Here is a 26,764-nt window from a genome sequence, read left to right as displayed (position 1 = left end):
TAAAAGACTTGAAAGTGAATCTAATAATGTACATTCTTTCTCAGAAGAATGAGTTCAGAAGTCTTCAAAAATCTTCAATTGTATCATAGACCAAGACTCAATGAAACTAAATTTAAGGGGAGGGACTTTCATTTGGACTTTAATTAAAAAACATGCTAACTAAAAGGACATTTAACAAGATATTAGATAAATGGTAAAAAATGGGTAAAGTAGGGCCTACTTTCTTTTCTATGACATATATTATTTAGGAATATTTTTTTTTAAACTTAGACTTTTGCTCAACTTCTCCTGTTGATGCTGCTTATTTCTTCCATGAAATCTTAAGATCTTTTGCTGAAAAAAAATCGTTTGCAAGACAAATAATTTTAACAGAGAATTCTGCCTCAAAGAAGAGAACATAATGTCAAAGCAAAAGGATATAAATTGTATATTGCCAAATTCTGTGGGTTCTTTTCCTACTAGATTTTCCCTATATCCTAACTGTAAGATCTTTAAATTATCATTAAACTGCACTGACTTTTATTATGTAGAACTCCTATTACAAGATACTCTTGTGTGTGTTCAAACTTCATTTTTCTCTATTACACACCCTGAGGTGGCATATCTGGGGCTAGTGTATAACTAAGGTTGGGCCTCAAAAATTAACATGGAATCTACAGTCCTTTTTAGCTCAAGACTTTTATTGACTATGGATTTAGGGGTTTAGATAAATGGAAGCAGAAGGCCAGAGTATGTGAGTGATTTTCAAGGGTGTGTAATTAAAGAATAAATGAGCAGCCTATAATAAAACCAGGGTGGTTTGCCTTGCCTACCTTAGGTAGCAGGCTGCTGAAAAGCTGTGTGTTTGAAAGATGAGGAAGTTTTGTGCCACACAACTCGAAGATCCTGTCCATAAATCAGAAGTCTCCTTTTACCAATGTTAATGAACATAGTTGAAGCCTTCCCACACAAAGTAATATTTTTCTCAGGTGTCAAATATATTTCTTAAGCATTACATTTAAAGTTTAAATTCCTTACTAAAGGCTAAAATTAAAGGAAGATTGCCATGGCTGATTTAAAGATTAATGGCACTCCATTACTGGGGCACTGTGATCACAGAATCACAGAATCCCAAGGGTTGGAAGGGACCTCAAAAGATCATCTAGTCCAACCCCCCTGCAAGAGCAGGGTAACCTAGAGTACATCACACAGGAACTTGTCCAGGCGGGCCTTGAATATCTCCAATGTAGGAGACTCCACAACCCCCCTCGGCAACCTGTTCCAGTGATCTGTCACTCTCACAGTAAAGAAATTTTTCCTGATGTTCACATGGAACCTCCTATGCTCCAGTTTACACCCATTGCCCCTTGCCCTATCACTGGACATCACTGAAAAAAACCTAGCTCCACCATCCTGACACCCACCCTTTACATATTTGTAAACATTGATGAGGTCACCCCTCAGTCTCCTCTTCTCCAAGCTAAAGAGTCCCAGCTCCCTCAGCCTCTCCTCATAAGGGAGATGTTCCATTCCCTTAATCATCTTTGTAGCTCTGCACTGGACTCTGTCAAGCAATTCCCTGTCCTTCTTGAACTGTGAGGCCCAGAACTGGACACAATATTCCAGATGTGGCCTCACCAAGGCAGAGTAGAGGGGGAGGAGAACCTCGACCTACTAACCACACCCTTTCTAATGCATCCTAGGATGCCATTGGCCTTCTTGGACACAAGGGCACATTGCTGGCTCATGGTCATCCTCCTATCCACCAGGACCCCTAGGTCCCTTTCCCCTTCACTACTGTCCAGCAGGTCAGCCCCCAACCTGTACTGGTGCATGGGGTTGTTCTTCCCCACATGTAAGACTCTGCACTTGCCCGTGTTGAATTTCATCAAGTTTCTCCCCGCCCAACTCTCCAGCCTGTCCAGGTCTCGCAGAATGGCAGCACAGCCCTCTGGTGTGTCAGCCACTCCTCCCAGTTTAGTATCATCAGCAAACTTGCTGAGGGTACACTCAGTTCCCTCATCCAGGTTGTTGATGAAAATATTAAACAGCACTGAAAATATTAAACAGCACTGATCTATTTATATTCCCAGGAAACTGATTAATGAATGAGCAAAGACTGGGAATACTATGGAATGTTAAGTCTAATCAGTACAACAGAATAGCTGTGTCTACAAATAAACGTACAAACACACATCGCTTTCCAAGGGACACTAAATCTCGATTCTTGTCTTCGCTCCAGTATTTTTGTGGCTCATAGTATGAAATATGTGCCTTTAATTTTCAAAAGGGAAATTGCAATAACATTGACAGAACACAGCAAGTGAAAGCTCTGCTGTCTGTGATAACAAGCTGTAATATAAACTGTTGATATAGAAGTTTTGTTCCAAATCATCAATTTATTAGTTGGTAGCTTCTGTGTAAGTTCCTCTTCATGCCAATGTACTATATTAGGGTAATTAAGGATTTTTAATGTTAAAAGAAGTCAACTGACTGCCTAACCTTCTCTCACACCAGAAGTTAAGAATAACAAGTTAAACCAATTCTGTTAGGCAATGCCATTAGTCAAGGCTGCTGCTTAACGCAGTATAAACTGACAATGTTAGAGAAAAAATGTGGTTTGACCAGAATGAATAAGAAACGGTCTGCATAATGCATTTTCTTCTGGAAAAAGTCTGAGTTTAGCTTGTGACATCATAAACAAACCTCTACCTGTAAAATACTCTTAGAGTTCTTTGTGAAGTTACTTTCAGGGGATGAGATGGATTTATAAAAGGTACCCTTCTCAGAAGATGAATCTTCCTATTAACAATACAAAGGCTGAATTCACGTAACAGCAATCAATGCTAAAAATGTCATGGAACAATATCAATGTGATTTGCTGCTCAGTGAGAATGAAGGACCAGACTACTAATACCACCCAGCCTTTAGGTAAATAGAAGAGGCAGATACTATTCTATCCAAAAACAAAAAAAAAAAGAGGAGACCCCAAAGGGCCCAATTTCCAGCCATTCAGCTATTCTGAATATTGCAACTACATTCTGTTACTTGGCTGCTTGTATGAGTGATCAGTAGAAGCAATCAAAATGATAAATTTCTCCTTTTTTTGTAAGCAACAATGAAAAATAATATGGTCTTGATTATCAGCGCCCATTTTTTCAGGGTATTGGGAGAACACGGATTCTTTATCCACAAGTTTCATTCTTCTTTTTCCACATAATAAAGGGGTACAATGCCCAAGTCAAAGAAACAATCTTTTTCTCTTTCACTATAGGTCTTCTATTGAACCATACTCTAAAGACACTCCCACCAAACCCTGAAAGTCTTCTCCCTCACTGCCCTTCCTTGTCTTGCATCAGAGCACAGACAGGTTCTATTCAGCCCATTGATGCTTTTATAGGAAAGCCTAGTATATGCACTTGCATTATGGATAATATCGAATAGCAGAGTGTCTGTGTATTGGTAGGACAGTACTGTAACAAGGAGCAATAAAATCCCTTAGGCAGCCCCTCTTTAAAAAAGCTGTTATAAGCTGTTTACATATTATATATATTCTTCTGCCATTGCAAACAACCTTTTTTTTTGTGAGATATTACTAACTCGCTAAAAATGAATGGGAAAAATTAGAGGCATTTCTCACAATACAGGGGTGTGGCCCAGAACAAGCACCAAGTTAATTTGCACCAACTGCTCCTGCTCAATTTTTTGAATTCTCTGATTTCAACAGATTCCTTCCTGGTAAGGTCTGAGAAATTGCTGTTAATGCTAAAAGACACTATTTTGCCGTTTTAATGACAGTTGCAGTGTTCTATGTCTTGGCGTACCTGGGTCATACAGTAAGACATACAATGACTTAAATACTATTAACAAGAAACACACAAAGATGTTCTTGCTTTTCCATCTTCTTTTTCTGTCGTAGGCTTGAAATTTCTGTTTTTTACTATAAAGGAATTAATTTGAAGGGGATTTATCATACTCACATAGTGAGATGCATGAATATATAACTATGTGCATTATTGACTCCATTTGCAGAATAAAGGAAAGATACCATAAAAAACTGGGTGATTTCTCCATCTCTTTGAAGCATCATTTTTTTGATGTCTGGAGCACCTCCTGGTAGAATAAGCTGTGCCTTGTATTCCAGCAGTTTCCAGACATGTCACACATTTGCAAAACTTACAATTTGAATTAATTACATATCTGATGATTTACAGAAACTCTCAGTCTCATTATCAGAGCTAGTCTGGATTGGTTCTGACTGTAACTAGAAGCCAAGGAAAGCTCATTCTGATTTTAAGAGCACAGGACTCTTTTAGCTGTTTTCCTGTATCTTGCATGACACTTAGCATGCAACACTGGTATTGCTGCTAACATTCAAGTACTAAGATTTGTTAGAATTTGCTGTGCAGCGAATCTCCAGTGGAGCAACCCCATACATCCTTGAGATGACTCTTAATCCCTAATATCCTAAGAATTTCTATATTGGGTCTTTGGTGGTTTTCGGGTTGTTTTTTTTTTTTCATCTGAAAGGCATTAATCTAATTAATGCTATAGCTGGCAATACTCTATGTAAAATTTCCTACACTGTGGACTGAATACCAAGGTATTATATTGGAATTGGCCCAAAGATATAAAAGCTGTATGTGAGGTTACCACACTGATTTATTTTTTTTTAGCCATATGTAGAACATGAACATGGCCTGTTAGAATAAAATGACTGATTTTAATTTATCTCTATGAAGATTTTCCTTAAATAGTCTACTTTAAATACTAGACAGTGTGATACTCTTTTACTATAACATATGATAAGTAGGACTGCCTGAGGATCTTTCCTAAATTGTCTTAGATGCATTGCTATCTGTACTGCACATAATAACTGATTATATTTCTTTTTGTTTTGTTTTACACTTTAACCAAAAGCTCCACTACCCACTAGAATAACAGCTACATTTTCATAATATGTGATTTGGTGGTTTTTTTTTCCTGTTCCTGGCATGGTTTGGTTTGTTGTTTTGTTTTTTTTTCTCACTGTTACTTAGAACAATATTCCTATTCTGAAGAAAGTATTCCTCTGTCACTACAACCCTGGTTCTGGAAGAGGAAAAATTCTGTTTCTCCTGCTGCTAAATGCCAAAGCAGAACAGGTAATGTTAGCCTTTTCTATTTGCAAACATTGGCACACAACAAATAGTTAGGAAATTATTAAAGGGTATATGGCAGCACTGTAATGGAGTTGTGGGGTTTTATTAATTATCCACAAACTTCTTAAGCAATAAGATAGAACACATTGAAGCACAGCCTTTGAGAAAAAGGTGTCAAGCTGTCTCACTTGGCTGATGATCTGAATCACTCCTTTCAGCAACTGAACTATAGTACCTGTTTGCTTTAATTATAGTTGTAATACGTGGAGATCCAATCGGAAACTTTTGATAGGCCACAAAAATGGGACAGCTTATTTCATGTTTCTTTTCCCTTACACTGGATGTAATATGGTTGAGACAAAGGCACATATGACTTTTTGGAACATTACTGATACTAGTCAGTATCAGTAATAAAAATTAAAAATAAAAATAAAAATCTATTCTGTTCTACATTAGGTGCAGGGGTCCAAGTAAATTCTCAATCTTTCTCCTTATATTTTAATGTGTGTCTGAGAAGGAAAGAGAAAAGAGTGTTAGAAAAAGTTGACTCCAGCACATCATACCAATAGGTAGTTTCAGGCATGACCATAGAATTACCCTGACTGTCGCACTGCTATTGTGATAAACCAAGTGCCTTTGAGGTCGTAAGACTAAGGGGGTAACATCTGCCCAAACAGGGCTTAATATACAGTAGTCCCTGGCCCAATTATTTTTATGTGCCAGCTAAATCTGAATGTATTATGGTCAGATAATTGTATGTAGGCAATTACTGTGTCACTTGAGCAGAAAATTATGGCACTGTATGAAATACTATCTGTTTCAGTGACTAAATGCTTGACTTGCTGCAATTAGTCAACCTAGGTGGGTCCCTAGGTAGTTTTGGGACAGAACATGAGTATACCTGCCACCTGTGTGAACATCAGTAATAACATTGCAGTAGCCTTAAAACCATAAATAACACACCTATTAAACACATGGCTCCACCCTCCCCCCAAGGTCAGTTTGAGACCTACAACTGCAGCTGTAGAAAAGTGGCTGACCTGAAAAGGTTCAGACTAGCTTAAAGAGGAAGGTGTCATACCTCTGTTAATAAGTCATTTAAAAAAGAACAGAGATATTTTCATGGGGTTTTTCCATTTTGTAACTCCATGAGACTAAACTTAATTTTATACTAATAAAGACATGATCCTTGTATCACTTTTTCTCTTCCAAAGAGGAGAAAAGGGAGATACAAGAGGGTTTTTTAGATCTTGAACTGGTACTGCATTTACTAGAGGTAACTGATTCAAAATACAGTCCTCTTTGCTGGGTAGTTAGCAAATTTAAGAACTCAAGAAATAATTGCTCATAAACTTTGCAAGATTCAACATGGTCAGCTGCATAAAAATCTCAGAGGTAAGGTACCAAAAGACAACTGCATTAGTTCAGGTCCTACCAGAGTTGTTGGGAATTGAAGTTATTCAGGATATTGAATTCTAATCTTTTAATTCTTTAGGAAATTTGAGTAAAACCTCCTAGTCATCCAATATCAGGGACAAAAGACATTTTGCTATTTTTTTATTTGCAGGACTTTTCTTCTTGTAGTTTAGATACAGCCATGGTAGGTTGTTGAAACAGTGATTCTTGTTATTCTGATTACTTCTGATATCTGATCCAGAATAAAATCAGGAAAAAATTACAACTGACTAGTCTGATAAAATTTTCACAAGGAAATGTACAATGACAGTGTCAGTTTATCAAAATCAGAATCTTGCTTGGGGATACTGGAGTGTACACAAAAACACTGGAGTGTACACAAAAACACAAAACAGAGTTCAAAGTGAACCTAGAACAGAAATCGTCATAACAAAAAAATGTTCATTATTCAAAAAAGTTAAGGCAGGCACTTATGTTATCATTGTACTGGAGATTAGGAAATTGAGTATCAGATTATGCTTCAGTAGACTAGCACACATGAAGGAAAGCTCAGACCCATTACACCTCTTTTTTTTCATTACTTTGCGTGCTGAAGCTTTCCATGCTCTGCTGCTTATCCATCAGCCAGCTTCCTTACAGAGTTGCAGCCTAAGTCCATTTATGAAATTTTCTGAAACTAGTTGCAATAATGCGGGTATTATAGGTTTGTGGCAGGTTCTCATGACTGCTGCTCGCATGTTTGTATTATGGGGCAGCCACACCCCACAATGTTTGGCTTGCCTGTGCTTTTTGTACTACTTGTGAGAATTAAAAATATCAACACTGTAACTACATGAGGACTACCTGTGTGTATGTTGCCTTAAATTACAGCTGCTCTTACCTCAAGTAAACCACATATTACATAATAATATTTCTTGACTGCAAAGAAAGGAAGTGCCAGAACAGTTTTCTTTGAGATCCTCTGGAACATTCTTCTTATATAACAACACACAACATGGCACATCTGCTTCATCTTTTATCTCATCTGTTTTGAGGGGGGATTAGTTACAAGGAAAAAGGAAATCAAGTGTGTAGTGCAGTAATGGGTTTTATGTTTTACTGTATTTTTAACACTTTAAAATCCAGGTTTTAATATGCAAATACTTTTGCTGCGTGACAAAAATTTTTCCTTACAATGCAATATAATAATAATAATAAAATAATGATAATATAGAAACATGTTTTTCCATGCTGGCATGCTTTGATATCTTTTTTTTTTTTTTTTTTTTTTTTTTAAGTGAAAAATGTTCTCTGGTACCGGGAAAAAAAAGATAAAAACTATGAGTTACATCCCCTGAAATAAGTAGTCTTCTTCTATCTTATTTGCCTGTTTTAAGCAGTATCTGGCCACGTCTATAAAAAGAAAATGACTTCCTGTCATAAAGCAATATATGCTGATGCAAGGCATAAAAAAGAAATCAGTATAGCAAAAGAGTAGCTAAATGGAAACATGGAGTTGGCATGAAGCAGCACAGCAGGATCAGCTCTTTTCAGCTAGAACTGCATCTGAAGTGCACAGTTAATTCTTAAGCATAAAATAGCAACAGGGTGTTGCCTAACTGTAAACCGAGCATGCTATAAATCAAGAGACTGCTCCTATTTTGATTTTTTTTCATTAAAAAAACAACAACCAAAACCAACAACACAACCCTCTGTGCTTCCCATGCTTCAGTTTTAATCTCAGATTTAATCTCAACCAAGCAGATTTCTCAGCACAGCCTACTACCTAGGTCCTCTAATCATCCCAGTGGAAATGTAGCCAGACAGGTGTTCGCTGTTCATTCTGTGACAGCTGGTTATGCATTGATGATCTGCATTGAGGATGATTGACTGTGTTTTCCATGCAGACTGCATAAGGTTCATGTTCAGACATCACTATGAGGGTTATGAATGTGAGAACATTTTGTTTCCCATCAAATGTTTACCAGTTGTACATACCATATGGCAACAACACGCTAACACAAGCTAATGCTTGAAAGAATTATAGAATCACAAAATCATAGAATAGTTAGGGTTGGAAAGGACATTAAGATCATTAGGTTCCAACCCCCCTGCCATGGGCAAGGACACCTCACACTAAACCATGTCACCCAAGGCTCTGTCCAACCTCTGAAAACCCCCAGGGATGGAGCATTCACAGCTTCCTTGGGCAACTCATTCCAGTGCCTCACCACCCTCACAGTAAAGAACTTCTTTATATCCAATCTGAACTTCCCCTGTTTAAGTTTTAATCCGTTACCCCTTGTCCTATCACTACAGTCCATAATGAAGAGTCCCTCCCCATCATCCCTATAGCCCCCCTTCAGATACTGGAAGGCTGCTGAGGTCTCCACGCAGCCTTCTCTTCCCCAGGCTAAACAGCCCCAACTTTCTCAGCCTATCTTCATACAGGAGGTGCTCCAGTTCCCTGATCTTCCTTATGGCCCTCCTCTGGACTTGTTCCAGCAGTTCCATGTCCTTTTTATGTTGAGGACACAACAACTGTACACAATACTCCAAGAGAGATCTCACGAGAGCAGAGTAGATGGGCAGGATCACTTCCTTTGACCTGCTGGTCACGCAAAGTGAATGAGTGACGTGAGTGATAAGAATGAGTGATAAGAGTGCTGTGTGCTAAATTTTCATGGATGGATGACATGAAGAAAGTTCCTATGTTGACAGAGGAACTAAAACTTTGCATGAAAATTTAAACTTTCAAATAAAAAAGATACCCCTCTGAGTGTCAAAAATAGACTGGTACATGGAAACAGTCTGATCCAGGAGTTAAAGCTGGAAAGAAATAACATAATGAGATCCACTTTTGTAAGTGGGTGTGACATGAAAATTAGTACTAGAATCATAGAATAGTTTAGATTGGAAGGGACCTGTGAAGATCATCTAGTCCAACCCCCTTGCAATGGGGGATTCCAGTAAATCGTTTTAATAAAAAAAAATAAAAAATCTGTTCAGGTTGTACCCCAAGGAATCTGTTGGCCTCCATTTCTCAAATTGTAAGTCTTTCCTTTTACATCTTCAGTAATGCTAGGCAGAAATAGGCAGTATCTCAGGGAAGGAAGGGATGATAAAATGCCATTTTGTAGAATGATCTAGTCCCTCAATCCAAACCCTAAATCTAGTTATGCCATATCTAAAATACTACATAGAAATGACTGCAGGTTAAATGAAGGTCGAAACTACTTCTAACATTCCATTACCAACTACTGTCTGCACTCTTGCTGTAGAGATGAAGCATGTATTTTCTTACTGCTCATTAGAAGCATCTGTTATTAAAAGTCCTGCTCTGACACATCAGGCATAGCTATTTCTTTCCAGAAGTCTTCAGTGTCATACCCTAATCACAGAGGAAAGATTGGGGTAGAGTTCACTGTCAGTAAACCTTCGTGGTTTATTTTATATGGTGAGCCTCTTTCCAAGTACACAGGAAGACACTAACCTAATGAAGACCTTACAGTCCGAAAGACTTTTACTAGTAAACTTATTAAATTGTGAAAGTACTTTCATTTAGACTGAGTTTTAATCATGAGATGAAGTTTTCAGGGAATTACTTCCATTAGGTTGCAGGCCGGTTAGCCTGGCCATAAAGGCAGGACTTCTAGCCTCAGTCAAAATAGGTAGTGTCCTGACTGCATAAATGAAATATCATCAAAGCTTAATAGATTTAATCCTTTCCTTCTAAATCACTGTTATTTGAGGTAGATAGCTGAAACTGATGATAGATTAAAACACTTTATAGTATAATCTTATTTACTAAAAAAGAGTGTGAAAAATCCTTGTTTACATCCCAATCAGAATCAAATATGTGACAATTTTCCCTTTACAGATACAAGTGCCTTACTAATAAATGCTATAGTTCAATAGCTGCTCTCCAATCTTGGCTTAAAACATTTATAAATATTACTATGATGCTTCCTTAACTCACCCAACTCCTTCAGACAAGAGGTTTTTTCCTAGGAATTCTGGTCAACAGTGATAAGCTGGTTTCATGTCTCAAAAAGGTCTTAATTTCCATCACTTATATACACCAAAGAAAGGAAACACAAAGAGAGGAATAAAGTCTGTTGGCAGTGGAGCCTGCTATACAGGCTACAGGTGAATCCAAGTTTGACCTACACCTTCTGCATAAAATGGAGAGCTGAAGTTGTTACAGGATATACTGAGACATGAAGATAAAATGGCAATCTAGGAAGTTCTTTGCTTCTACTGCTCTATACTGCAAGGTGTAGAGTAATATTTTTAACAACTGCTCTGGTATTTCAGTGTTCTGTAGTGATGTGAGATAGATTCATTCCATTCTCAACAGAAAAGCACCTAGGCAAGAAGAAGATAATTAAAATCGTTATGACTTTTTCCTATGGGAAAGGAACTCAGGAATAAAGAGAGCATTACAAAAGAAAAGTTTATTGAGCTTTGCCATTAATGTTGTTACCCTTTGTAGCTGAGAAGAAGGTCAGATGAGAATCCTTCATCCTTACAAAATACAATCCCTGCTCAAGGTGCATTTCTCAATCTGTCCTATGAAAACATTCTGTTGGGTTCATTAGATATATACAACTTCAAACAGTCCATGTTATTTTCAGTAATTACTTTGCCAACATCATAATTTTTGATTACCTCCTTAGTTTCTGGAAGTGTAACTTTTAGGCCTTCACAGTGTGTATGAGCCAAGATTTTAAAGGCTTTAGTCTTTTAAATGCAATATTGACTGTCAGTGAGCGAGCAACAATGGTAAGACCCATAAATAGCTGAAAATTCTGTAATGACATGAGTACAGCTGCTGAATTTATAGCCACCTAGATTTTAATTCCTGTTCATGTGCTCTGATTGCTTCCTGAAAAGCTTATCTTTTGTATTTCAGGTTCAGAATGAAGTATCTGATTTTATCCTCATATGGGAGTTTATGTCTGTTCTTTTTATCTTTCCATACACCATGAACAGCTGAAAAAGCAGTGTCATTCTCTATGGAAATTATGAGTCTGGCAAGGCCAAAACAAACAAACCAACAAAAAACAACAACAACAAAAAAATTGACAAAACAAAACAAACAAACTCCCCAAACAAACAAACAAAAAAAAAAGGAAAAAAAAAAACCACCATAAACGGAGAAATAAAACACCCTCCCACATGGAAAAGAAAAAAAATCAAAACCAAACAGGGTTTCTGCTACTAGATCTTTTAGTTTTATTTGAAATCCAGGAAAAAGGAAAATTTTTTGTAAGTACACAGTGGAATTTCATCATAATGAGAGAATAGACATCTTAAGGAGATCCAGAGACAAAAGCTGTCCAAGAGTTATGCGTGGAAGAATGTGTCTGAGATGTCCTTTTGGGTGGACACTGAATGAGACTTGGCAGGTTTTGCTCAGGGTAGATGGTGAATTCTGGAAACTATTTCATGGACCTTGATGTGTTTTTTTATTTCAGCTAAATCTGGCAGTCAAACTAAGATTAAATTACCAAATCATATTAGATTTCAAATGAGACAGAAAAGATCAAAAACTATGGGTTTGTTTTATTCAATTTCTAAGAAACTCATACAGGCTTACTTCTCAATTGGCTGAAAGTTTGCAGTATTTTTATCTTAAATTCTCTTTCAGGTATGATCTTTCAAATTTCAACTTTTTTAATGATATCTGTTCTCAAATCTTTCAACTGAATACCTCCTTCTTGTATTTTATTAAAAATAATTATTTGGCTTGTTTTTTTCCAGGAGCATGGAAGCGATCAGTTACACCTTCAGGTTCTCAAATCCCTGAAGATTCAGTAAAAATTGATCCTGAAACTAAACCACAGACCACCAATCAGTCACCTGTTCCTCTACCAGGCAGCATTATTGAGGGAGATATGTATTCAGAGGAGATACAAGACCATCCTTCATGTGTTATTAAAAGTGTTTTGATTGAAGACACATGTGAAGAGGGTAAGCAGTGTCTCCAGTATTCTGAATGAGGGTGTACTTGGCTATTTTCTATAAAAGGCCAGATTGATACACCATTACTATATTGTATTCTCACTGAAGCAGAACTGCTACAGTCTATATTGCACCATCAGTGATGACACAACTCGAATAATAGATGAATGTGATTGTGGACTAAATGGGAGAGTCCCTGTCATGATTCAACATATAGGTAATAAGCCCTCAACTTCCTCATGTTCAAGATACACCTCCTGACTTTAACCCATTAACACTAAAGCCAGCAATGTTTTAGATCTGTAACTTCTGTGCCTCTTAAAACAAGGTGTGCAACTTACCACGCTGTCTAAACCTGTCAAAGCATACAGTTGCAGTTATTCAGAAATGGCAATGTGGCTGCCTAGTCTGTGCCATATGCTTTGATTCTAGTTGTAAACTGAGAAAGGAGAGATGTGTGCTTTGAGGAGCCTTACATTATAGAGGGATTAAACTGAAAGGTACTGTGGTGGCTTGCATGCCTTTTGAGAGCCAGTCTGACTGATGGCATTGAAAAGACAAGTACAGAACTCTTACAGATGTCTTGTCCTTACCATGCTAGAGAGTTCTGCATAAGTTAAATCACAAGAGCGGTGTTAAAAGGCATATTCAGTAGTTTTAGGAGTCATATGCTCTATGAGATGCTAAACTAAAGAAAAGGCATATAGACTGATTTTTATCATTAATGAATTAACTTGTAGGAGTTCCAAATATATTTCCAATGGACTGTAATAAGCTGATGGAGAAGTCTGCAGTCATTTCAGCAGATTACATATTAATTCATTTTTTTACTGTAGGAAACTATATCTGTATATTTGCTTTCCAGGGTTTAAGATTAATCTTTATCCTAGATGGAAAGGTAAAACCTACACTCTTGGCCTGCAAGCACTGATGCTCTAGAGGATAATTTTGTTTAAAGTACTTACATGAAGGGCTTTTTCAGGAACAACTGTGGCTTCAGATAGTTTCCAAGGTGGTGGAAAGAAAGCCAAATATGAACCAAAAGGATATAGACATAAGAGGTCCAGTCCTTTCAGAAGCAGCTCTTCTACATAAAATTTAACATGTGTCCTTCATTGACCTAATTCACAGAACAAAAGCTGATATATATGTTTGTAATATACAGTGACGAAGTAATGAATTCAGAAAAAAGAGTAACTTGATCTAAAGATACTCTTCTTGACACAGATTTTGCAGATGAGAAACAAGTCTGAAGTACAGCATTTGGATTCAATATATCTGTATTTTCAGGATCAGGTGAAACCATTCAAGTCTCAAACAAGTATTATTTCCTTCTTACACTCTCTCTATAGTCTCTTAATGACTTTCCAATCTCTCATTCTTTTGTATTCTTTTGTATCCCTTTTACTCATATAAAATTCTTCTAGTCCCAACAGAGTTAGTGTATACTGCATTTAAATTCAATGAATTAGTGAATTAACAGAATTCAGAGAATTGCAATTATTTTCACCTGATTTTAGCACCTGAATTTTGTTAACAGATGGAGAGGAAAAATCATGGCTGCACAAGCTTGGAATGAATATAAACAAGTGGTCATTTCTGAACTCCCTGGTTGGATGGAGTGAAAACACAGCTCTAGAAAAAGGTATATTTAAGTAGCAAATGTTATTCGTGCTTTCAGGAACACATAATACATTGCATAAATGGGGGAGGTTGTTCTTTTTTTTCCTTTTTATGTGAGCTCTGATTGAATGAACATGTATAGCTTTGATTTATACAGGGCAGCATTCTAGGTAATGAGATCAGTCTCTTTTAACCTTATACACCTGTTAGTTAATTAGGATACTTAGGTTAGGATTATGATACCTAACTTTCCAATAGGAAGTCACCTATTGTGTTAAGCCAGGGAGATCCAATTGGGAGAAAAATGCATTTTTCATTAATAAAAAACAGGATAAAAATAGATTTTAAAATTTTATATCATACTCCAATAACTGGGTCTATCAAATAACTTGTAAAAGGTAGTTTTTAAGGAGATTTTAAAGTGCCAAATTCTTAGCTGTGACGAAAGTTAATTTTCTTAATAGGCAGCATATTTCTGCATGATTTTTTAACCCAAGCTGTTTGTTTTTTTTATTTTAATGACATAAAAATATGTAAGTAATTAACATCAGAGTAGTCATGAACAAATAATCATCAAACCACATAACTATGTGTGATTGTGTTCATAGATCAAAAATGAGAAGTCAGAGTTACTAAAATTTTTCTCCCAAAGGTCCATTTTCTTTGCTATCAGAAAAAAAGATATGTTTAAAAAATATATTTGATTTTTCCAATTAAAAAAAAATGTAATATATACATCTGGGGTTGCTGTGCATTTTAATTCTATACTTCCAGCTTATAAAGTAATTTTTGTTTTACAGTAGGTCATCTGAACATATCTGGAGTTTGTTCTGATGCTGATCACAAAGGAACAGAGCTGCAGGAATGTACAATCAAAGAAGAAGAGCCATATATTCCATACCAGTTAGCTACATTATTTGTCATCAAGGTAAAAAAAACAAATAACACAAAACAAAACACCATTCCCCCCCCCCCCAAAAAAAAAAACAGAACAAAACCCATCATGAATGAATAATTTACAAGACAAAAACCTTTTAACTGAATCAAATGCCTCTTTTCATAATGAATTGTGATCATAATTTTCAGGTTATAAATTCAATTTATGCACTCATTGCGTAGGAGGTTTCTTTTTCACATTTGGAAACCTGAATTTAAACTTTGAATATTGACATGAAAATCCAAATGTTAAAATGGAAATACCATCTTAAGTTAGGATTGAATAGTAAACTGCTTAAATTTGCCTGTTCCGGGTGATTGTCTAAAAGTAAAAATCTCACTTGTAACTGAAAATGGAGAAAACCCTTGCCTTTCAATGTATTTCTCATCCTGTTTCTTGATGGTTGGAAGTGGCTTTTCACTTGCAGTGAGAGGTTGTGGTGGTTTAAACCCAGTCAGGCAACTCGTTCACTCACTCCCCCGCCCCTTCTTTCCCTCCCCCTACTCCCAGAGTTTGTCTATATTATGCAACATCTGTGTACATATATGTATATATATATATATATATGTATATATATATATATATATATATATATATATATATATATGAAAAGAGCTGACCCTGGCTTGTTGGTTTCATTGGCTTATTTATTCCATTAGACATGCTCTTGTACTCTTGTTTCATTATGCATCAGTAAAGTTCTATGGTAACTTCTGTGGTATAGGGTACAGACCCATCAGCTAGCTACAAGTTCAAATAGCTGGAGCAATCTCGTTAAGACACCCAAGGGATCTGTGGGTGATAAGAGGAATAAGCCCATCTGGATCTTTTTGGTCTTCTCTTAGAAGAGGCCTCTTATATCTTAGACTGTGTCTTTAAAATTTCTCTCCAATACTGTTCCTTCATGGGGGTAAATAGGACAGTATATGTCAATACCATGTAGTTGCTTTGCTACATTTGTATAATTTGGACTGTGGCAGTGTCAGACAGAAGATACTTTTTACTTTTTTAGTTCCATGTTAACTGTTTGTAAATACTCACAAAGATCACAGACCAATGCTAACAGCCACAACTTCTTAAAAATAATGCATCAGCCACCACAAAAAATATGAGATATTTTTCTTTTTTTAATCTGTTTTCAGCTGAGCTCTTTACTGCCAGCAGAATCTGCATCATATTAAGCTTATAAAAAAAAAAAAAACCTCAAACCAAGGACATTTATGGAAAGCTTCTAGATTTTTATAGTATACATATAATCATGTTCATTAATGCTGTAATTCATCCTGTAAAGCATCTGTATCTTGCACATTTAAGACGCACAAGTATCAGCATTGTGTAATTTGGCATTGCAGCTACCAGAGAAATATGCTAATAAAAAAAGCAGGCAGCAAAAATTGGATAGGAGATCATAGATTTTTCCTTTTGTGACTATTATGAATTGGATTAATAAAATTAATAAACTGAAGTCATTAAGGATCCTAATAAAATTTTAAGTTTAAATGACTCATTTTCAAACAGGAAAGTCACTTTGCCAGTTCTTTAAGTATACATCTGGTTTTATTAGTCATGAAATATGCATGTAGTACACCTTATAGCACATATGCAGGTTTTCAAATTATTTTAATTGAATACAAAATAAAATAGAGTGTATTCTGTAACCAGTTTTTGTTATCTAACTCTTCAGTGAAAAAATGCAGTCTTCACCCCTATCTACCTTTTTTTCAAGAGCTGTAGAATAATTTTAATGTCTGCTTCCATATTCAATTTGGGTCACTACAGTAAAAAGGAAGAGGTAGAGATGCCATATTAGGACTGGAAAAGAAAATCTAGTTCATGTACTGATTTTTATTCAATAACTTAACATACTTTCTAGTTGTTGAACCCTGAAAGCTTTCACCTGCAATCCTGTTGGCTATTTATCTGTTTTCAAGATCAAAGTTCAATGTACTGTATGTGTCATTTTGAGAAATGCACCTCAAGCTGTTTGATGGTTCATTATAACTGGAGTTACTAGCACTCTGACTTGATAATTTCTTTCATGCTCTATAGATTGCAAAAGACATGCAGAACATGAAAAACAAACACATGAAGATAATAAAAGAACTAGACAATATAAGGAAAGAAAGCCAGGTAATTATTCTGGAGCATTAATATTGTTGTGTCACACCATTAGTCAAATTGAGAAAGATAGATAAAATCTATTTCATTCTCATTTCCATCTGTGTTCATGAATCCATTCCAATCTCTAGAAATAATTACAATATATCTTTAAGTGTAATTGATCTTACGACTTTGTGAAATGTGGTTTTACTTTTTGTCTTGTAGACTTGCACAGATTTAGTAACTTTATTTTTTACTAAATTTTTCTTGTAAGTGCCACCTTCCTCTAATGACTGACTCCATAGAACATTTACATTTGTGTAGGTTGTGCCTTTCAGGAACGGTCTTATTGTGAAGGGCTATGCCAAGTTGCATTGCCTTCCCTCACAGCTGAATTGGAAAGTTTTACAGCCTTCTGCTCTGTGGCTACTTTCTCCTCTACTTTGCAGTTAGCTTTGTTTTAGTCTTGAAGTACTTTGTCAATATGTTTTGTGGAATGCTGAGTCCTTCCCATGACCATAACCCCACAGTGTCTCAATTTTCTTAGTGGAAGCATTCTTACATTCCATTAGTCAGTAATTCTCCAAAATACAAAATTTTCCACTTGATTTTTGCTACACTGTTCTGAAAACTTGCAGCCAATGATTCTTCTTTATGCTTATCTGTCAGATCATTCTCCTTTTCCAATCCAGAGTAAGACAGGAACATATTTTTCCTATGCAGATGTATGTTTTCCACACAATTAAAGTTTATTCTGGGTGCAGAGAAGAGATTCAGTAATTCCTCTGGAAAGTCTAAAAGGTAGTGGACAGACTGTCCACTGTCTTCAGACTGTCAAGCATATCTGAGGAAGTTCCCTACCTATAGTCTACAGATGCTTGGCGTCCTTTGGTAGGGAACAGGAATTCATCTTATTCTCAGGTTATCACATCTGCACAAGCATTGATTACCCGTGTAGATCCATTTCTGTGCTTCCATAGGAATCTAACCCTCACACAGTCACATTTTACACTTTCAATTGACCCTGTAGATATGGGGATATGTAGATACGATATGGGGAAAAAAAGAGAAACAAGAACACCATTAGAGAATAAGACAGAATTGCCTGCTGGGCTCAGATGCAAACACAGGGATGGTACTGATCTTTCTTCAAAGAATTTCTTTCATTTTGGCTGTTGCAATGTATTATTAATTAAAGCATTTGAAAGAAGAAATAATTCCTAGAAGCACTGCAAATATCTGTGCATTTAAAAGATTCTGGTTTGTTTGTATTTCTCCTAAAATTTTCTTGCCTTATTTAGATGATTCCTGTTGCTGAGAGCTATTTTTTATGTTACTTCTATTTTATATTAGCAAGCTATTTTTTACTGAGCAAAGTTTAATTTCTTTAAAATTACTTAGCTATGCTCAAAGGGAATTCATTGTTTCCTTTCAGAATGGCTCTGCAGGAAAGCAAGAAAGATAAATTATTTTAGCAGTAAAGTTTTGCTCAAAATCTGTAGAGGATGAAAATAAAAACCTCCTGTGACGAATAAGAAATATTTTCAGACAATGAAAAGCATTGAAGAAAGAGAACCAAGCATTACCTGTTGCAGAAACTGTTCTCTTTATCATGGTTGGCTTTCATGTTTTCACTCACTATTTCTTTTCTCAATAATGTTTTGTAATACAGGAGCAGACTATGACAGCTATAAAAAAACATTATAGTGAGAAAATGAGTAGTCTGAAATCCCATTTAAAAGCTTACCTGGAGCTGATGAGCAAGAGCAACAGACACTGGCAAGATACAGCTAAGGTAACCAATTTTTACATGCTGGTAAGAATGGCAGATGCTTCCAAAGGTTGCATGAGCAGGCTGCAAGGTAAGTAATGTTTTCCTCCTAGGGAGAGACAGTCAAATGAAGGCACACAGACTGTGAAAGTAATACAGAACTATGTCTGTCTCTTCTGGAAATGAATAAAACCTTACACAGTATGTTTCTACAGTCTTCATAGCCTGACTTATCTTTGTTCCCCTGATGAAAACTCGTTGGGTTCTGCTGTAGTGTCTGTGCTTATGCACTTGCAAACAGCATTATTTTTATGAAAAAAAAGTGTAAAGATATTCACAGAATATATAGGGCATGTAATCCTTTTCTGGTGATGACAGATATTAAGATTTATCCTGTTCCTTCTCCTGTTCTGCTGCCAAAGAAAAGGTTCAGCACATTCATGCCTTTCGGGAGGCTCCTTAGAATCAGACCACTTCTGGTCCCATGCGGTCATTGTAACTTGGTAACTTTTTATATTTAAATGAAATATCCCTAGGTCTAAGCAACCTAGTCCTAATGTTATGGTTTTGGCTTCTCAACATGGGTGGAAAAAAACCCAAACCACAAACTATAGGACTTTTTTGAAAACGGAGCACAAGGTAGAAACTGTAATCCCTTTTGCCTTATTCTACTGCCTTCAGAGCCTGAGGGAAAGAAACAGACAACTGATCCAAAAGAATGAAGATCTTCTTCACCAAATGAGGCAACAAACAGAGAAATGGGAAGAAGAAAAGGTAAACAAAGCTAGTTTGTTTTTTAGTTTTTAGACAGTGCTCTTATCACCATTTCCAGTGTGTGCTGTCTCCAGGAGGCTAAGGGACATGGAAATCACACTGTCTGCCTTCAGATATGTAAATCTAAATCAGCTAAGTTTGAACTGCTATGCATATGCCTTCCCTTTTTTTCAGAGAATGCAAGTTGTTTTTCAGCCTTTAAACATCAATGAAGATGACATGTATTTTTTTTGTCATACTATACTATTCTTTCTGCTAAAAATTTTTAGATTGTCATTTTTCTTTCTCATTTCACATTTCATGTCTTTTGAAGAATCTTAAAATTCCAGTAGGCACATTGGTTATTATTTTATTTAGCAATTGTATTAAAAATTAGCAAAAAACTTTGCCTCGTCTACGCTGTTACAACACTGAAATGCAAGTAGCAGCAAAACTACCTAATTTGGTAGCCCCTAGGAAAAAAGGATGTACTTAAAATACTTTAAATTTTCCAAATTTCTTTGTAATAATGCAACTTCAGTGTACTAAAGATCTGAGATGGCTACAGAGGTAGAAAAACAAAGTCTTTTTTTTATAGATAGCAGCTGAGAGCATGGTCTGATAATTATTTTCTGCATAGTATCCTATTCCACATCTTTCCTTAATTTTGTAAATCTTCAATATAGCTTTATAACAAGACAGTTTTCATAGCACTTCTCCAAGACATGTATTCAGCTAACAGTGTGGTGGTGTTAGGAGTCTCAGAAACAGATTCTGTTCCAGATTTCTGTAGGATTTCTGAGTGAAGATCTGAAGAAAAGCTATTTTTTTCTAATGATGTAATACCACCTTCAGATTAACTTTTACATAGTGCTTGTATTTAAAAATAAGGTTTTCTCTTTTCAAGGACTTTCAATGTCTACTGCAATACCCTGATCCTGTCTGACAAACTGAGTTTTTCCTAATCTGACCTAATTGTTATATGTCAGGGAAATGTAGCAAAAATATTATAATAAAGTGTATGAAGATACAATGTTTTAAGGCTTGTAGCAATAGGGAATAATTTCTATTACACCAAATAATGCTGGTAAGTTTCAGTGAGACCATTTTCTTCAGGGCTGCCTGAGTACTGTGCTTCCAAAAACTTTTGTTCTTCAACTGTTTCAGGAGTCTTCATAATCTTTGTCTTGTCTTTCACTCCAGTAATAAGGATGAATGCTAAAGAAAATATGAGCATAGGACATCTTGGTACAGGATCTTGTGAAACTACTAGGATTTGAGTAGCCTATAGCTTATTTATTTCTTTTCTAGTAGCAGCGAATTACTGCACAACAGCCCATATGTGTAGGCTATGCTTATAACTGGCAACATTAATTCACTATTACTGATTTTTTTCACGAAGGAAATATAATGAAAACTAGTAACATTAATTTCCTGCTAGCTTCTTTTGTTGTCTTGCAGGTCTGGATTCTAGAAAATTTGTGTAAAAACAGAGATTACCTTTATACCCAGCACACACTGAGTGAGTTTTTTATTTCAGATATGGGGTTTCTTGATTTCCCTATTTTCTTTCATGTTTGGTTTTTTTTTTGTTTACACTGAGGTGCTTATCATCTGAGGTCAATGTAAGCTTTTGCATTGCAGTACTGTATCACAGATGGAATAATACAGGAATGCTGAATTGCCAAAGAATGTCTGCATGACTCCAGACTCATTACCATAACTGGCTTATTACAATAAGCATCTGGTTTCAGTGGGTTTATTTCAGCATTTGCAGCTTTTCCTTTAGAACTTAAAATAAGGAATGACCTCTTTAAAATTCTTTGCATTTTAAGAAATGAATGTAATTCTTGCTTACTAAAATTTATTAGTTCTTTGGAAATTCTTCATTTCTAAATGGACATAATTTGGCTTGTCTAGACAGCATTCTAGGAACTGCAGGTTAGAAACGCCTAAATTGTTCTTACCTGGTTTTCCTATTATTTTCAATTCAGCTTTGCAGGAACTTCACATCATCAGTCTATACGTGGAAAGAATGTGTAACCTTATGAATTTCCAGATGAAAAACCTTCAGCAAAAGTCTGAAAAGGCAGAAGGAGAGAAAGCAGATGTGTCAGAAGTTTTAGAATTAAAAACAGAACAAGTGAGCACAAAAATGAAAATGTAACTGGTTGTTTCTAAGATTATTGCAGGTATTTCAAAGGCAATCAGGCTGACACTTGCAAAGACTGAAATAAGCCAGGGACTAACTGATAGCAAGAACTGTGTGCAAATATATATGTGGCTTGAGAATGATAAATTGGCACAGTAATGAAATCAGTTTTTGCTTTCATGGAACCACTGATAGTACGCTATTGTTCTCATTATAATAATAGTATTAACTTCACTGCAAAATCTGTTAAAGATCTACTTCTTTGAATTATAGAAAATACATTCTAAATGTTGGAACCAAGCAGACCTTTACTGAATGTTTCTTTTGCTTTTCTTCACTTTTGCTCTACCTCGCTCATTAAAATCTTGGCAATTTTGTTCAATAATGAAAATCTAGATACTGGCTTGACATGTAAGAGTTGTCTTTGTTGTCCTCAGGTAGCTAATGAAGAAGAAAAGCCTGAATGGTCGATGGAAAAGGGATATCTTTGGCAAGCATACACCATGCTGGAAAAGATACAGGAATCTTTATGGAAACGAGAGAGAGAAATCACTGAGCTCCTACAAAGTGAAAGAAGATATAACAAGGCAATGAAACCTCAAATCACAGTGCTATTATTCTTGAAAACTCTTGTCAAGAAGGTAAGAATTCAGTTAATGTAACATTGAAAAATTATTTACTGAGTTTTCTAAAAAGTTCAATAAGGAAAAAAGTGCAGTTTTTTATTGTTATTGTCTTGAAAAACTGGGAAAAGTTTTTCTGCATACATTGATTTAAAGGCTGCAGATAAAATCTTCAAAATAGTTCATGGAATTAAAGCACCATAAATACCCATTAAACGCAGCCTAAAGAAATCTGATTAGACTGACATGCATATTTCTTAATCAGCATTGTTTTAAAAGATAAAGTATTGAAGCATGAGAATGTCATCATGGAAATAACATGCTTTTCTACCCTTTCAGTTATGTGAACTACATGAATTACAAACAGCTGTGCCAGCTTTACAGGAAATAAGTTCTAATTTTTGATCCATGGTAGGTTCACACCATATATTGTGATGTCCCAGAGGCAAAACAGTACATCAGTCAGCTTATCAGGAAGAACGAGGATGAAAAGTCTGATCGGAAAGAAGCCTTTAATAATGCTCAGGCTGACATTCTGTCCTATGAAGTATTATATGGAAATGAGCCTACGGATGACAAAAGGTATATTGGATAGTTAATAAAGCAAATATAGAAATAACACAGAAAAATAGTCAGCTGTTTTCACAGAGAGAAAATAGATTTTAAAGAGTACATATTTGGGAAAGTGAGTACATTAAAGTAGAGGCTACATTTATCTGAAGAAAGAAATCAGGGAACTCCAAAACACCAGCAAAAAAAAAAAAAAATCCAGGAAAAGGTTTCAGCCTGTCTTATGCAAGTTTTATCCATTGTGTTATAAAATATGCTGAAATAAGCTTACTTGGCAAACCTGTGCTACATCATCGACATCTTTTTTTTCCCTACAACTTTACAGGCTGTTTCTTGCTCATATTCTGGGTAATTGCATCTTTCCTTTAGTTTAAGTAACCAGTCCTTTCTTCTTTTCTCTTTTTTTTTTTTTTTTCTGCATGACAGAACACAGCTCTCAATGAAGCTTTTCAGAAACCTTGGGAAAGCAAAGTCTGATTTAGAATGTGTTGAAACAGAGAAAATTGTGTTTGATTCTATCCAAACAGGGGAAATCCCCAACTGGATTAAGAGGGATTGTCTTTATGTAGCCTTGACAGGTGAGAAATCCTCTTGTCAATTCAGAGAACCCTAATTAACCTCAGCCAACTCAGGTTTTAATAAAGGAAAAGAGCACAGCAGTAAAAAGTATTTGTATGCACACTGCTGCCATGCCATAAAGTCGCCTATGAAACATAGAATAATAAAATCATCTAATGATTTGGGTTGGAATGTACCTTAAAGATCATCTAGTTCCAACCCCACTGCCACAAGCAGGGACACCTTCCACTAGACCAGGTTGCTCAAAGACTCGAAGCCCCAAAGTCCTGTCTAGCCTGGCCTTGAACACTTCCAGGGGTGGGACATCCACAACTTCTCTGGCAACATGTGAAGCCACACTTGTGCTCCAAGCTACGCTTGGTGGTGAAGACCAAGGCAAAATAGTTGTTGAGTAGCTCAACCTTCTTCATGTCCTGAGAAACCAGGTCTTCCATATTCTTCCAGAAAGCCCCTACCCTTTCTTTTATCACCAACATGCCTATAGATGCTTTTCTTGTTGCCCTTAATCTCCCTGGCTAGATTTAATTCTACCAGGGCTTTAGCTTCCCTACATCTTTAGTTATGTTCATTTTAGTGAATCACTGTATAAATGTTAATATTGGGTTACGGCTTGCAAACACATAGTTTCCACACTTATAACCCACTGTTCACCTTTTCTTTGACATCCGTTGTTTCTTTTTTAAATCAGGTGTCTTTTGTATATTGTGTCTAAATATCTGTCATGGTTTAAGCCAAGCCGGCAACCCAGAACCGCGCAGGCACTCAATCACTCCACCCCGCTTTGTCCCTCCACTCCTGGAGGGATGGGGAGAAGAATCAAAAGAATATAACTCCCACAGGCTGAGATAAGAACAGTCCAACAACTAAAGTATAACACAAACCCACTACTGCTGCCACCAATAATAATAATAAGGGAAATAACAAGGGAAGAGAATACAACTGCTCACCACCCACTGACCGAGATCCAGCCCGACGCGAGCAGTGATCTAACCCTTCTGGGTAACTGCCCCCAGTTTATATACTGGGCATGACTGTGGTATGGAATACCTCTTTGGCTAGTTTGGGTCAGATGTTCTGTCTCTGCTTCCTCCTAGCTTCCCCTCCTCCCTGGCAGAGCATGAGACTTAGAAAGTCCTTGGTCAGAGTAAATATTGCTGAGCAACAACTAAAAACATCAGTGTTATCAGTGTTGTTCCCAGTCAAAAGCTTAGCACTGCACCAGCTACTAAGAAGGAGAAAAATGACTGCTGCTGCTTAACCCAGGACAACAACAAAGGTAGAATTCAGAAGGAAGTAACCTCTCTTGAAGAAAACTTAGAATATCCATTGCATGGATTTAACATATGCATTGTATTTAATTGTATCTAACAATACATTTTGATAGTCCTTTTGAGAGGATAGTAAAATCTTTTCTTAAATATTTGGCTTGCTATTTCACTGATTTTGCAGCACAAAAGCTGGTTTGGTGTTGTAGGCAGGGAAAGGAAGGTGGTTGTGAACTTCTGTTGGAGAAAGTGACTATTTCTAATTTACAAGATTTACTGGATTATGTTTATTATATGTAACTATATAATTACTGGAATTCTTCAGAAGACCCTGCAACATGTTCTGAGGAGACAGAGACACCATTCAGAGGAACTCATGCAGAACTTTGAAATTATAATCAAGGTAATATATTATAGTGTATCATACCACAGGTTTTAAAAGAAGGTATTAAAAAATGCCCTCCTTTTCCTAACTATTCTTAAGGGATATGAGATTTGCTCTGGATTATATCCTGTGATGCCTGTACATGCATTTTTTTTCCGAAGAGCAAATCTCAACGGGAATTGCATACAGAGATCTGCAGTTATATACCTGTAGCCCCTAAACACATTTACATTAAGGAATAGCATAACTTTGCTAGCTAGTGAATAATATGGTCACACCTTTCTATGTATGACAGATTCACATTACATCTGTATATCTATTTTACTATTTAGACACAAATCTTTTTACACCCCTTGATTGCATGCCTGTTACAAAGCTACATTAGTATCATAGAACCATTTAGGTTGGAAAAGGTCTTCAGGATCATCGAGTCCAATCTTTAACCTAACACTGCTAAATTCACTACTAAACCATGTCCATAAGCATCACCTGTACAAGTCCTTTAAATACCTCCAGGAATGGTCATTCAACCACTTCTCCGGGCAGCCACTTCCCATGCCTCACCACCTTTTTCGTGAAGAAATTTTTTCTAATATCCAATGTAGGCCTTTCCTGGCACAACTTGACTTTTCCTGTTGTTCTGTAGCTTGTTACTTGGGAGAAGAGACCAAGACCCACCTCACTACAACATCTTTTTCTGGTAATTGTAGAGTGAGAATGTCTCACCTCCTTTTCTACAGGCTAAACAAGCACAGTTTACCCCACTACCACTCACAAGACTTGTGCTTGTGAGTGCAAGCACACTTTTCACCAGCTTTATTGCCCCTCTTCAGGTGTACTCCAGCACCATAACATGCCTATACCTCTAATAATTTGGGATGCACAGATTTCCTGTCTAGCAGCAGGTTTCAAATGAATTATCATCTCATTTTCATTTACATCAGAGTAAATAACAGAAATAAATAACTTTGATTTCTTTTTTTTTCTGCTGAAAGGGACCAAAACACATACTTCAGTGATGCAACAAAACCTGAAATGTAGCAATGCATTTATCATATTGCTGTTGGATCTTAAATTGAATAAACCCAAAATAGCCTGAAATCATTATCTCCCTACTTAACTTTAACACAGCGGCCGTCATGCCAGTCAAGTTAATGTATAAAAAATCTGTATTGATAAATAATGAACCCAAACTGTAAAAATATCTTTAGTGGTAATTATGAATTAAAACAAGGGCTGCATTTTTATTTGTTTGGTTTGCTTTTGCTTTTTTAATATTTACCAGAGGACAAAGGAGCAGTAAGAGAGATCCAAACACTGGAACAAGGTCCCAGTTTTAGAGTGGAATATTGGAGAAAGCTGGAAGCAGAAAAGCGCTTTCTGTGGTATCTGTGGAGTGTAAAATGAGTTGTAAGAATTAAAAGCCCTTGGCTCACTAAATAGCAGAACACTTATGCAAGCATTTAAGAGTTTTGAAAATTTTATCCCTTTAAGCAAACAAATGAACAAAAAACCACAAATAAA

The 26,764-nt window shown here is 36.3% G+C and overlaps 1 protein-coding gene across 1 annotated transcript; it reads left to right on the top strand.

Annotated features, from left to right (window-relative positions):
* Nucleotides 1–2,873: 2,873 nt before the first annotated feature.
* On the top strand, nt 2,874–26,748 carry LOC134174728 (uncharacterized). Its single transcript, XM_062639946.1, has 15 exons — nt 2,874–2,910; nt 5,019–5,123; nt 12,282–12,491; nt 14,023–14,127; nt 14,909–15,033; nt 17,092–17,172; nt 18,815–18,937; nt 19,595–19,687; nt 21,128–21,188; nt 21,661–21,809; nt 22,256–22,459; nt 22,857–23,023; nt 23,438–23,589; nt 25,181–25,258; nt 26,526–26,748. Exons 1-14 carry the CDS (start codon nt 2,874–2,876, stop codon nt 25,243–25,245), a joined length of 1,677 nt encoding a protein of 558 aa, XP_062495930.1. The 3' UTR covers nt 25,246–25,258; nt 26,526–26,748.
* The last annotated feature ends 16 nt before the right edge of the window (nt 26,749–26,764 follow it).

This window comes from Pezoporus occidentalis, unplaced genomic scaffold, assembly GCF_034315485.1.
Source record: "Pezoporus occidentalis ecotype Australia unplaced genomic scaffold, CSIRO_AGI_Poc_V1 ctg117, whole genome shotgun sequence".
Taxonomy (NCBI): domain Eukaryota; kingdom Metazoa; phylum Chordata; class Aves; order Psittaciformes; family Psittacidae; genus Pezoporus; species Pezoporus occidentalis.
Note: the sequence above shows the minus strand (reverse complement) of the source record. Positions and strands in the feature narration are given on the sequence as shown.

Bases quoted from the DNA above. Each gene is read 5' to 3' on its own strand.
- LOC134174728 (XM_062639946.1), top strand. From the start codon at position 2,874: ATGAAGGACCAGACTACTAATACCACCCAGCCTTTAG. The intron at 18,938-19,594 runs GTAACCAATTTT...TACTGCCTTCAG, and splicing joins ACTGGCAAGATACAGCTAAG to AGCCTGAGGGAAAGAAACAG. The intron at 23,590-25,180 runs GTGAGAAATCCT...GGAATTCTTCAG, and splicing joins TCTTTATGTAGCCTTGACAG to AAGACCCTGCAACATGTTCT.